The sequence below is a fragment of the Neophocaena asiaeorientalis genome, unplaced genomic scaffold, assembly GCF_003031525.2.
Source record: "Neophocaena asiaeorientalis asiaeorientalis breed wild unplaced genomic scaffold, Neophocaena_asiaeorientalis_V1.1 scaffold134, whole genome shotgun sequence".
Lineage (NCBI taxonomy): Eukaryota > Metazoa > Chordata > Mammalia > Artiodactyla > Phocoenidae > Neophocaena > Neophocaena asiaeorientalis.
The window spans coordinates 27,394,917-27,409,527 of record NW_020185339.1 but is presented as its reverse complement, the minus strand read 5'-3'; the positions used below and the strand labels follow the sequence as shown (position 1 = coordinate 27,409,527).

At 37.8% G+C, this 14,611-nt stretch overlaps 1 protein-coding gene across 3 annotated transcripts in view; it reads right to left on the bottom strand.

Annotated features, from left to right (window-relative positions):
* Positions 1–14,611, bottom strand: part of TFCP2 (transcription factor CP2) — a 53,037-nt gene extending 38,426 nt beyond the window's left edge. For all 3 annotated transcript variants that reach the window (XM_024736917.1, XM_024736918.1, XM_024736919.1), the window contains exon 1: positions 14,307–14,611. In XM_024736917.1, the coding sequence (XP_024592685.1) occupies positions 14,307–14,428 (122 nt within the window). In that variant the 5' untranslated portion in view covers positions 14,429–14,611. The remainder of the gene's footprint in view (positions 1–14,306) is intronic.

Here is a 14,611-nt window from a genome sequence, read left to right as displayed (position 1 = left end):
AGAAATGCTTAGAGTAATTACTTTGAAACTCTGGAATCCAGTCCAACACTTTCAGCATCCAAGGGAGTGCCTGATGAAGAAAGAGGCTGGTAAATTTTATTTAATTTCAGCATTTGGCATAGCACCTATCATCCTCCAGCTCCCAGTCCCATGGGAGGCAGCAGTGGGAACAACAGCCCAAGATCCTGTTGCAGCTTGCTGGTGCTAGGGTGGACAATAGGGATCTTGTCCTCCAAAAATAAAGGTTATGTGTCTTTCTTTCTTTCCTTTTTTTTTTTGGCCACACTACACAGCTTGCAGAATCTCAGTTCCCCAACCAGGAACTGAACCCAGGCTACAGCAGTGAAAGCCCAGAATCCTAACCACTAGACCACCAGGGAACTCCCAAGGTTATGTGTCTTGATCACCACTTTTGACTGCTGAGGAGTTGGCAAAGAGGCTCACCATTGTTTCAACCCCCATGGCTGAAGTGGCTTCCCTAACAAAGTGAGACGAAGAGATTCAAAAAAAGAGAACACTCTCTTTTTTCCTTGTCTTTTCTTATTGGATCCAGGCATTTAAGGAAATCTCTGTCAAGTCACTGATGGGGTGGAGATAACAGAAGCGACTTCAGTGACCATATACAGCAAGGAATATAGACTTTGCAAAACTAGTTTGGAAGAGTCACTAAACTTAGAGACAACTGCAGCTTTCATCCAGTAATGACAGTAATCTCTAAGAAGGGAGTAGAATCTGATTTCCAGAGTTACCACATTACAATACTCAAAATGTCCAGTTCTCAACAAAAAATTACAAAGCATACAAGCACATGAAAAAATACTCAATGTTGCCAATTATTAGAGATATGAAAATCAAAACCACAATGAGGTATCACCTCACACCAGTAAAAATGGCTATCATCAAAAAGTCTACAAACAATAAATGCTGGAGAGGGTGTGGAGAAAAAGGAACCCTCCTACACTGTTAGTGGGAATGTAAATGGTGCAGCCACTGTGGAAAAAATTATGAAGCTTCCTCAAAAAACTAAAAATAGAGCTACCATAAGATCCAGCAATCCTGCTCCTGGGCATATATCCAGAAAAGACAAAAACTATTATTCGAAAAGATACATGCAGCACTATTTACAATAGCCAAGACATGGAAAGGACCCAAGTACTCATCAACAAATGATTGGTTTAAGAAGGTATGATACATGTAGATACACAAACACATGGCTATCATCAAAAAGTCTACAAACAATAAATGCTGGAGAGGGTGTGGAGAAAAAGGAACCCTCCTACACTGTTAGTGGGAATGTAAATGGTGCAGCCACTGTGGAAAAAATTATGAAGCTTCCTCAAAAAACTAAAAATAGAGCTACCATAAGATCCAGCAATCCTGCTCCTGGGCATATATCCAGAAAAGACAAAAACTATTATTCGAAAAGATACATGCAGCACTATTTACAATAGCCAAGACATGGAAAGGACCCAAGTACTCATCAACAAATGATTGGTTTAAGAAGGTATGATACATGTAGATATACAAACACACACACACACACACACACACACACACACACACACACATATACAATAGAATACTACTCAGTCATAAAAAAGAATTAAATATTGCCATTTGCAGCTACATGGATGGACCTGGAGAAAATTATACTAAGTGAAGTAAATCAGACAGAGAAAGACAAATATATGATATCACTTATATGTGGAATCTAAAAAAAATAATACAAATGAATCTATAGGCAAAACAGAAACAGACTCATAGACATAGAAAACAAACTCACGGTTAGCAAAAGGTAAAGGGAGTAAGGAGGGATAAATTAGGAGTATGCAATTAACAGATACAAACTACTATAAATAAAATAGATAAGCAACAAGGATTTACTGCGTAACACAGGGACTTAACTATACTTCAATTAAGAAAAAATTATGAAGCATACAAAGACAAAGGAAAATACAGCCTATTCACAGGAAAAAAGAAATTGACTGAAACCATCCTCTAGCAAGCCCAGATACTAGACTTACTAGACAAAAATTTAAGTTAACTGTCTTTAATATGCTCAAAGAGCTGAAGGAAACCATGGACAAATAACTAAAGGAAACCAGGAGAACAATGTATGAATAAGTACAAAATAGCAACAGAAAGACAGGAAGTATAAAAAGGAACCAAACAGAAATTCTGTACAAAAAAGTACAATAGCTGGAATTAAAAATTCACTAGAGGGGTTCAATATCAGATTCAACCAGGCAGAAGAAAGAGTTAGTGAGCTTGAAAACAGGAAAATTGAAATTACTCAGGCTGAATTATAGAGTATTGAGTAGAGTTCCCTGTGCTATACCGTAAGTCCTTATTAGTTATCTATTTTATATATAGTAGTGTGTATATATCACATTTTGTTTATCCATTCATCTGTCCATGGAGCCTTGGGTAACTTCTGATATTTGGCTATTGCGAATAGTGCAGTCATGAACATGGGTGTATAAATATCTCTTTGAGACTCTGCTTCAAAAAAAAAAAAAAAGAAAGAAATTACTCAGGCTGAGGAGCACAAAGAAAAATGAAGGGACTTCCCTGGTGGCCCAGTGGGTAAGACTCCATGCTCCCAATGCAGGGGACCCAGGTTTGATCCCTGGTTGGGGAACTACACCCCCCATGCACGCTGCAACTAAGAGTTCGCATGCCACAACTAAGAAGTCCGCATGCTGCAACTAAGAAGCCCACGTGCAGCAACTAAGAGTCTGCATGCTGCAGCTAAGTCTGCATGTTGCAACTAAAAGATCCCACATGCCACAACTAAGACCCAGTGCAGCCAAAATAAATAAATATATAAATATTTTTTAAATAATTAAAATTAAATAAAATTTTTAAAAAAAGAATGAAAAAAAAAAAAAAAAAGAATGAAGAGGACCTTCCCTGGCAATCCAGTGGTTAAGACTCCATGCTCCCACTGCAGCGGGTGCAGGTTCAATCCCTGGTTGGGGAACTAGGATCTTGTGTGGCATGACCAAAAAAGAAACAAAGAAAAAGAAAAATGAACAGAGTGTAAAGGGTCTATGGTACACCATCATATGTATGAACACACATATTCTGGGAGTCCCAGGAAGAAAAGAGGAAAAAAAAAAAATTTAAAGAAAAAAATCATCAAAAACAGTCCAAATAGATGAAAGGCATGAATCTACACATCCAAGAAGCTCAACAAACTTCAACAGGATAAATCTAAAGAATTCCACACCAAGTGCATTACATTCAAACTGGTGAAAAACAAAGAGAATATTCAAAGCAACAGAAAGGAAGTAACTCATCATATATGAGGGACCCTCAATGAGATTAACAGCCAATATCTCATCAGAAACCATAGAGGCCAGAAGGCCGGGGATGATACATTTAAAGTGCTGAAGGTAAAAACTATCAACCGAAAATTCTAAAATAGGACTTACCTGGCGGTGCAGTGGTTAAGAATCCACTTGCCAATCCACCTGTGCAGGGGACACAGGTTTGAGCCCTGGTCTGGGAAGATCCCACATGCTGCAGACCAACTAAGCCTGTGCACCACAGCTGCTGAGCCTGCACTCTACAACCTGCGAGCCACAACTACTGAGCCCACATGCCACAACTACTGAAGCCCATGTGCCTGAAGCCCATGCACCTGAAGCCCATGCGCCTAAAGCCCGTGCACCTAGAGCCCGTGCTCCGCAACAAGAGAAGCCAGCCCACGATGAGAAGCCCGTGCACTGCAAAGAAGAGTAGCCCCCGCTCGCTGCAACTAGAGAAAGCCCACACACAGCAACAAAGACCCAATGCAGCAATAAAGACCCAATAAATAAATAGCCATACGTGGGAAATGTTTTTTAAAAAAAAAGAATTCTGAAATAAAAGAGAAATCAAGACATTCCTCAACAAAAGCTAAGGGAATTCATCACCAGTTCACCTGCCCTATAAGAAATACTAAAGGGAAACGAAAGGGAAAGGCTAAAATGAAAGAATACTGAGTGGTAACTCAAAGTCATACAAAAAAATAAAGATCATTATATCATCAAAAGTATACAAACAATAAATGCTAGAGAGGGTGTGGAGAAAAGGGAACCCTCCTACACTGTTGGTGGGAATGTAAATTGGTACAATCACTATGGAGAACACTATGGAGGTTCCTAAACTAAAAATAGAAGTATCATGTGATCCAGCAATCCCACTCCTGGGCATATATCCAGAGGAAACCATAATTCAAAAAGACACATGCACCCTAATGTTCACTGCAGCACTATTTACAATAGCCAGGACATGGAAGCAACAGAGGAATAGTTAAAGAAGATGTGGTACATATACACAATGGAATATTACTCAGCCATAATAAGGAATGAAATAATGCCATCTGCAGCAACATGAATGGACCTAGAGATTACCATACTAAGCAAAGTAGGTCAGGCAGAGAAAGACAAATATCATATGATATCTAGAAAGATGACACAAATGAACTTATTTACAAAACAGAAACAGACTCCCAGACTTCAAAAACAAACTTATGGTGACCAAAGGGGAAAGGTCGGGGGAGGGATAAATTAGGAGTTCCAGATTAACATATATACACTACTATATATAAAACAGATAATCAGCAAGGACCTACTGTATAGCACAGAGAACTCTATTCAATATTCTGTAATAACCTATATGGGAAAAGAATCTGAAAAAGAATGGATATATGTATATGTATAACTAAACTACTTTGCTGTACACCTGAAACACAACATTGTAAATCAACTGAACCCCAATATAAAATAAAATTAAATTTAATGATTTCATATTTTAAAAAAGATCATTACAAAGTTTATATAAATACACGATAGTATACCGTATTTTTGGTATGTAACTCCTCTATTTGTTTCTTATATGATTTAAAAGACAAATGCATAAAATAATAATTATAAATCTACAGTAACAGGTACATGATGCATAAAGATGTAATTTGTGACAATAACAACATAAAGAGGGGAAATGGAATTAATGTATGCTCTTTTTTATTAATTGAGATATAACTGATATACAACATTATATTAGTTTCAGGTATACAACATAATGATTTGATATTCATACATACTGCAAAATGATGACCACAATAAATGTAGTTTAATGTATGCTCATGAAGCTAAGTTGGCATCATTTCAAATTAGATTGCTATAAACTCAAGATATTAACTGTAATCCCCAGAGTAATCACTAAGAAAGTAACTTTAAAAATATACAAAAAAGAAAATGAAGAGGGAAACAAAATGGTACAATAGAAAAAAATCGAACACAAAAGAAGGCCATATTGGAGGAATTGAGAAACAAAAAAAGATATGACATATAGAAAACCATCAATGGCAGAAGTAAGTCCTTCATTATCACTAATCACTTTAAGTACAAATGGGTTAACTGACCGATTAAAGACACAGATTGGCAGAAAAGATGTAAGAAAAAAAGGCCAACCACATGCTGCTTACAAAGACTCACTTTAGATACAACACACAATAGGGTGAAAATGAAAAAAAAATGAAAATATTCCATGCAAATAGTAAACAAAAGAAAGCTGGAGTGACTATACAAGTATCAGACAAAATAGAACTTAAGTCATAAATTGTTACAAGAGACACAAAGAAAAAAAGAGAGATGCACACAAAAGACATTTTATATTGATTTAAAAGGCCAATTTATCAAGATAGAATAACTATAAACATGTACACACCCAAACAACAGAGCCCCCCAAAATAAGAATCTAAAACACTGATAGAATTGAAGACATAAATAGACATTTCTATCATTGAGGACTTCAATACCCTACTTTAAATAATGAGTGGGACATCTGGACAGAATATCAATAAGGTAACAAATGATTTGAACAACACTATAAACCAATCAGGCCTAACAGACATATACAGAACACTCCACCCAACAGCAGAATATATTATCTTCTCAAGGACACATAAAACATTCTCCAGGAGAGACCACGTTAGGCCATAAACCAATTTTCAGTAAGTTTAAAAAGATCAAAATCATACAAACTATCTTCTCTGAACACAAGGGAAGAAAGCTAGAAATCAGTAAAATAAGGAAAGCTGGAAATTTTGCAAATACATGGAAATTAGCTCAGTTTTTTGTTTTTTTTTTAAGCTCACTCTTAAACAACTAATGGATGAAAGAAGAAATCACTAGGGAAATTTAAAAATACTTTGAGACAAATGAAAATGAAATCACAACATACTAAAACTTATGGGACACAGTGAAAGCAGTACTTAAGGGGAATTTTATAGCTGTAAATGCCCACATAAAAAAGGAAGAAAGACCTCAAATCAAATAAACTAACTTTACATCTTAAGGGACTAGAAAAAGAGCAAACTAAATCCAAAACTAGCAGAAAGAAGGAAATAACAAAGATGAGCAGGAAAAAATAGAGAATTTAAAAGATAGTAGAGGGGACTTCCCTGGTGGTCCAGTGGTTGAGAATCCACCTTCCAATGCAGGGAACACGGGTTTGATCCCTGGATGGGGCACCAAGATCCCACATGCTGCGGGGCAACTAAGCCCATGTGTCACAACTACTGAGCCTGCATACTCTAGAGCCTGCACACCACAACCAGAGAGCCCACGCACTGCAACTACTGAGCCTGTGTGCTCTGGAACCCACACACCACAACGAAAGATGCCGCATGCCTCAACGAGGATCCCATGTGCCACAACTAAGACCTAACACAGCCAAATAAGTAAATAAATACTGTTTTTTTAAATAGCAGAGGATCAAAACCAAAAATCAGTTCCTTAAAAAGATAAACAAAATTGAAAAATTTTTAGCTACACTGTCCAATGAAAAAAAGAGAGAAGACACACATAAATAAAATCAGAAATGAAAGTGGGATATTACTACCAACCTTGTAGAGATTAAAGGATTATAAGAAAACACTGAATAATTATATACACACAAATTAGATAATCTAGATAAAACAGATTTCTAGAAACACACAAAGTACCAAAACTGACTCAAGAAGAAATTTAAAAATCTCAATAGACCTGTTAACAAGCAATGGAATCAATAATAAAAAACCTCTCAACAAAGAAAAGTCTAGGACCAGATGACTTCATTGGTAAATTCTACCAAACATTTAAAGAATTAACAACGGACTTCCCTGGTGGCACAGTAGTTAAGAATCTGTCTGTCATTGCAAGGGACACAGGTTCAAGCCCTGGTCCGGGAAGATCCCACATGCTACAGAGCAATGAAGCTCGTGCGCCACAACTACTGAGCCTGCACTCTAGACCCTGGGAGCCACAACTAGTGAGCCTGCGTGCCACAACTACTGAGGCCCGCGTGCCTAGAGCCCGTGCTCCACAACAAGAGAAGCCACCGCAATGAGAAGGCTGTGCACAACAAAGAGTAGCCCCCGCTCGCTCGCTGCAACTACAGAAAGCCCACACACAGCAACAAAACACCCAACACACCCAAATAAATAAATAAATAAACTTTAAAAAAAAATAAGTAAATAAAGGCTTAACACCATTCTTACTCAAGCTCTTCCAAAAAAAGAGAGAAAGAGGTAAGAGGAGGAACACTTCCTAAGATTCTATGAAGCCACATTATCCTAATACCAAAGCCAGAAAAAGATACAAGAAAAGAACACTACAGACCAATATCCCTTATGAATAAAGAAACAAAATCCTCAACAAAATACTAGCAAACTGAATCCAACAGCACATTAAAATGATTCTAAACTATGACCAAGTGGGATTTATCCCAGGAATGTAAGGGTAGTTCAGATAAGGAAATCACTCAATTCAATACCCCACACAATCATCTCAACAGAAAAGGCACTGGACAAAATTTAACACCATTTTATGAAACAAACACTGAGCAAAACCTTGAAGACACTATGCTAAGTGAAAAAAGCAGTCCCAGTAACATCCAAAAGAATAAAATATGTAGGAATAAATTTAACCAAGGATGTGAAAGACTTGTACATTAAAAACTACAAAACACTGCTTAAAGAAATTAAAGATGACCTAAATAAGTGGAAAGACATCCCATGTTCATGGATTGATGAACTCGATATTGTTAAGATGGCAATACTCCCAAAGCTATTTACAGATTCAATGAAATCCCTATCAAAATTCCAATGATATGTTTTGCAGAAACAGAAAAGCTTACCCTCAAATTTGTATGGAACTACAAGAGGCCCTAAATAGCAAAAAACAATATTGGAAAAGAAAAACAAAATAAGAGGAATCACATTTCCCAATTTCAGAGCTTATTACAAAGCTATGGTAATCAAAACAGTGTGGTACTGGCAAAATAGACATATCAACCAATGGAACAGAATAGAGTCCACAAATAAATCTTTACATGTATGGCCAACTGATTTTCAATGAGGCTACAAAGAACATTCAATGAGAAACGAACATACGGCTGGGATAACTGGATATCCACATACAAACAAATGATGCTGGAACCCTACCTCACTTTAGATACAAAAATTAACTCAAAATGGATCAGTGACCTAAACATAAGAGCTTACACTATAAACTCTTAGAAGAAACCACAGGGTAAATCACCAAGACTTGAATTTGGCAACAGATTCTTGAATTTGACATCAAAAGCACAAGCAACAAAAAGAATAGATAAATTGGACTTCATCAAAATTAAACTTTTGTGAATCAAACAAAGGACATTATCAAGAATGTGAAAAGACAACCTGCAGAATGGGAGAAAGTATCTACAAACCATATATCTGATAATGATCTAGTAACCAGAATATATAAAAAACCCTTACAGCTCAACAACAAAAGGACAACAACCCAATTTAAAACCGGGCAAAGGACTTGAAGAGACACTTCTCCAAAGAAGATATACAAATGGCCAACAAGCAGATGAAAAGATGTCAACATCATGGTCATCAAGGAAATGCAGAACAAATAATAACAGATACTACTTCACACTCACTAGGATGACTTTAATAAAACACAGAAAACAACAAATGTTGGTAAGGATGTAGAGAAGTATGAACCCTTGTACATTGCTGGTGAGAATGTAACATGGTTCAGCTGCTGTGCAAAACTGCTTGGCAGTTCTGGAAAAAGTTAAGCATACACTACACACCTTTTACAATGGCCAAAATCCAGAACAGTGACACCACCACATCCTGACAAGATGTGGAGTAACACAGGAACTCTCACTCATTGCTGGTAGGAATGCAAAATGGTACAGCCACTTTGGAGGACAGTGTGGCAGTTTTCTACAAAACTAAACATACTCATACCACATGATCCAGCAATGCCATTTCTTGGTATTTACCCAAAGAAGATGAAAAGTATCTGCACACAAAAATCTGCGCAGAGATGTTTATAACAGCTTTATTTATAATGCCAAAACTTGGAAGCAACCAAGATGTCCTTCAGGGTTTCCCTGGTGGTACAGTGGTTAAGAATCCACCTGCCAATGCAGGGGACATGGCTTCAAGCCCTGGTCCGGGAAGACCCCACATGCCATGGAGCAACTAAGCCCGTGTGCCACAACTACTGAAGCCCATGCTCCGCAACAAGAGAAGCCACTGCAATGAGAAGCCTGCACACTGCAACGAAGAGTAGCCCCCACTCACCGCAACTAGAGGAATCCCGCACACAGCAACAAAGACCTGATGCAGCCAAAAATAAAGAAATTTATTAAAAGAAAAAAAGGTGTCCTTCAGTGGTGAATGGATAAACTCTGATACATACGGACAATGATATATTATTCAGTGCTAAAAACAAAAAAGAAATGAGCTATCAAGCCATGAAAAAGACATGAAGGAACGTCAAATGCATATTACTAAGTGAAAGAGGCAGATATGAAAAGGGCTACATACTGTATGATTTCAGTTATATGACATTATAGACAGGCAAAACTATGGAGACAATAAAAAGATCAATGGTAGCAAGGGGTTGGGGTAGTGGTGGGTGAATGAATCAGCAGAGCACAGAGGATTTTTAGGGCAGTGAAAATACTTTGGATGATACTGCATTGATGGATACATGTCAGCATATATTGTCCAAACCTACAGAACATTCAATACCAAGAGTGAACCCTAAGATAAACTATGGATTTTGGGTGATTATGCTGTGCCAATGTAGGTACAGAGTGTGTACCACTCTGGTGGAAGATGTTGATAACAGGGGAGGCTATGCATGTGTAGAGGCTGGAGGTATATGGCAAATTTCTATACCTTCCTTTCAATATTGCTATGATCCTAAAACTGCTCTTTAAAGACAAACAAACAAACAAGAAAAACTCTTTAAGTTATATAAAATTTAAAAAGTTAAGTGTAGCATTATCATATGGCTCAAAAATTCCAATCCTAGGTATATAACCAAAAGAAATGAAAACATACGTCTAGTACAGCATGGTGAATATAGTTAACAATATTGGGCTTCCCTGGTGGCACAGTGGTTGAGAGTCCGCCTGCCGATGCAGGGGACACGGGTTCGTGCCCCGGTCCAGGAGGATCCCACATGCCACAGAGCGGCTGGGCCCGTAAGCCATGGCCACTGAGCCTGAGCATCCGGAGCCTGTGCTCCGCAACGGGAGAGGCCACAACAGTGAGACGCCCGCGTACCGCAAAAAAAACAAACAAAACAAACAAACAAAAACAATATTGTATTGCATATTTTAAAGCTGCTAAGAGACTAAACCTTAAAAGTTCACATCGTAAGAAAAAAAATTTTATAACTATGTGTGGTAATGAACGTTGACTTACTGTGGTGATCATTTCGCAACATATACAAATGTGGAATCAATATGTTGCACACCTGAAACTAATACAGTGCTATGCGTCAATTATACTTCAATTAAAAAATGTCTACACAGAAACTCGAACACAAATGTTTATAAACATTTTCTTTATAAACATAGTGCTATGTTAGCATTATTTGTAATAGTCGTCCATCAGTGGATGAATGGTTAAACAAATTGTGATATATACATACAATGGCACATTATTCAGCCACAAAAAGGAACAAATTACTGAAGTATTGATACATGCTACAACACGGATGAACCCTGGAAACATTAGGCTCAGTGAAAGAAGCCAGATACAAAAAGTCACACATTATATGATTCCATTTATGTGAAATCCAGAATAGGTAAATGCATAGAGACAGAACGCATATTACTGGGCACCAAGGAGAGGAGGGAGGGAGAAATGGGGAGCAATTGTTTAACAGGTATAGGGCTTTCTTCTGGGGTGATGAAAATGTTTTGGAACTAGACTGAGGTGGTGGTTGTGCAACACTGTGAACATACTAAATGCCACTGAATTGTTCACTTTAAAATGGTTAACTTTATGTAATATGAATTCCACCTCAACCTCAAAAAAATGAAAGAAAAAAGTTTTAAGAAAATTTTAATGTTTACTCTTTTAATAATAGCTTTATTGAGATACAATTCATATACCATACAATTCACCCATTTATAGTGTACAATTTAATTGTCTTTACTGTAGTCAGAGTTATGCAATCTTTAAATTAAAAAAATTTTTATCAGCCCCCCTCCCCCAAAAAAAAAACCCCGGTACCTATTAGCAGTCACTCCCCATTCCCTCCTCTCCTACAGTCAACCACTAATCTACTTTCTGTCTCTATAGATTTGCCTATTTTGTACACTTCTAAGAAACAGAATCATATGTAGTCTTTCGTGACTGGCTTCTTTCACTCAGCGTATTTTCATGGAATTTGCTTTATTTTAAATATAAAGTTTGTGCCATGTATTAAAACGTAAGGATAAAAGTAAGGAGACTATTAAAGGATCACTTATGAAAAGAATACAATCACTGAATGCAATGGCAGATCAAGAATCAAAAACAGGAATCCAGCTAAGATGAATTTTTATAAAATATAAACCAATAGATGTGAAACAAAACCATTATAAGATGCAGTAGAAGTAAGCAAATCAAGGTAAAACAAATACATTAGGGAAAATATTTTACAAAACAAATTGCTGTCAAAAAGAGAAATTTTTCCCTAACAAAGGTTTAGGAAAAATAATCACAGGTTTAGTTAAAAAAAGAAACAGGGAGAGCAAAGAATCATTGTCTTTGAGTATAAAAACTCCTCCAATCAGTGTCTCTCAAAATGTGGTCCCTGGACTATGTGCATCAAAATCATCTAAGAACTTGTTTTTTAAAAATCAGGGGTTCCCTGGTGGCGCAGTGGCTGGGAATCCGCCTGCCAATGCAAGGGACGTGGGTTTGATCCCTGGTCCGGGAAGATCCTACTTGCCGCGGAACAACGAAGCCCGTGCGCCACAACTACTGAGACTGCATTCTAGAGCCCTCAAGCCACAACTACTGAGCCAGCGAACCACAACTCCTGAAGTCCGTGCACCTACAGCCCACGCTCCACAACAAGAGAAGCCACCTCAATGAGAAGCCTGCACACCGCAAGGAAGAGTAGCCCCCGCTCGCCGCAACTAGAGAAAAGCCCACGTGCAGCAACGAAGAGCCAATGCAGCCAAAAATAAAATAATTTATTTTAAATAAAAATTAGATTTCTGGTCTGTGCCCCAGACAATCACCAAAGATGGGACGCTGTAAACTATTTTTTACAAGTTTCCAGATGACTCTCATAAACACTAAAGTTTGAGAACTAACTTAGTATCTAATTAACACAAATTAATGCAAATGATTAAATGTGTGTAAGAGACAAGAGAATCATGACAGCAGTAAAGTGCATGAAAAAGAGCAAGGTGAAAGAGAGCAAAGAAAAAAATTTTTGCACATTGCGCTGTTGAGAAAACATAAAGTGATGTTTGAAAACTCTTGTCGATTTGATCTTGGAAAAAAATTCCAAATGTATAAATATGCAAGCCATTCTACTAATACTTCTGAGGACCACTAAGGATATGAATAGGAAGGCACTCATAAATGGAAAGTTGCATGGCAGAGAGAGCACATAGTTGATACCCAAATGTTTGTTGATGTCAGACTATTTTTATAACAAGTACTGTTAACATTTAATTATCTCCATTCTTAACTCTGATAACCTAGACAAAACTAAACTTTTTGCAGCAGTAATCTTTACAGGAACAACAGCATAAATTGTCAACTATCATGTCACATACTGACGTGCAAGTTCAGGGTCAAGACGTTTACTTTCAGACCAAGTTAATCTCTGTTTTTATGGTAAGACTTATGTAAACAAGGACAGACAAAATTAGAGTTAAATTTCTCAAGGCTAAGAGCACTGCATGACAGAACTCAAATTTCCCTGAAAATCACTAAAATATGCATTCAAGGATAGCCTTTATTATTTTAAACTGTAAGCAAAGATTCCTGAAGATGAAGTACTAAGTTCTAATTCATAATTTTACTTCAGTGAGGAAATTCCACTTTGGCTTAGCAGAGTTAAAGAAAGGAAGTTCACTTTTATTAACTCTCAAAGGAGCTCACTAACAGAATGCAAAATTTGTCCATTTTCCCCATAAAAGGCATCCTCCCACTATAAACTCATAAACCTAATTAAAGTGCTAAATTCTAAAGTCTCTTTGACTCATTTAGATTAAGCCTTACAATGCATCTGGAAACCCAATTATATTCCATCAAACATTAAGAAGCAGATGTTTCAACATTTCCAGACATGGCTCTTACACATCTTGTAAATGAAACAAACTATATTGGGGGAATGAAGTAGCTAACACATGCAAATATATTACATGGGAGGCTTATGTTGCTTTCAAAGGAGATTTTTATTTCTTATCAACATTTGGCTTGATACATGAAGGTCTAGAAGCATCTAAGAGTTCTTTTTGACACTTTTTCATTTCACAGCTTATATTTCAAAAGTCAGAAACCCTAGAATTGAGTAAAGCCTGAAAGCAGGTTAAGATACAGATGTGTGGACTTCTGCATTAAAGGTTTCACATTTCCTCCCAATAAGCAGTCAACCAACATTCATCATTAAGCCCCAACTCCCTAAACATCTCTCACATGTTCAATGTGGCCTCTTCTTCACACAAGTCCAGTGCAACCTATCCACACGCGCACACACACCAACAGTCTCCAAGTCACCCACACTGGCACGAAAGCCTCTCAACATTCATCTGGTTGCTAATCAAGGGCTATTCTTGACACTGCCTGTAATCTCTTTTTCCCTTTCTACCGCAATACTCACTACTCAAAACAACAAAAGAAACAAGTTCGTTTTCTCTAACCACTGAGAGCTTCTCTAACTCTATACACCTCTCTCTCTTTTCCTCCCTTATTCTCTATCCTGCCTTTGTTATTCAGAAGGTGCAGGGTCTGGGAAAATCTCACTCACCTCATGCTATAGGCACCAGCACCCAGTTCCTGGCCGATCCCGGATAGACTAGCATCAAAGTCCTGCACCAGCCCGGATTCAATCACCTCATCGGCCAGAGGCAGCTTCAGAGCCCAGGCCATCCTGGCTCCTTCCTTGCCTCAGGAGACACCGTTTCTTGTACAAAGGCGAGCAGTGTGATTCTACCCAACGGGGGCAAGACTGCAAGACTGTAGAAAACTCCAAACCAAGATCTCCCCCGCAGTACTCACCAGCCGCCCCCAAGCCCCACCCACACTGCCCACACAACTAATCTCCCGCACCCT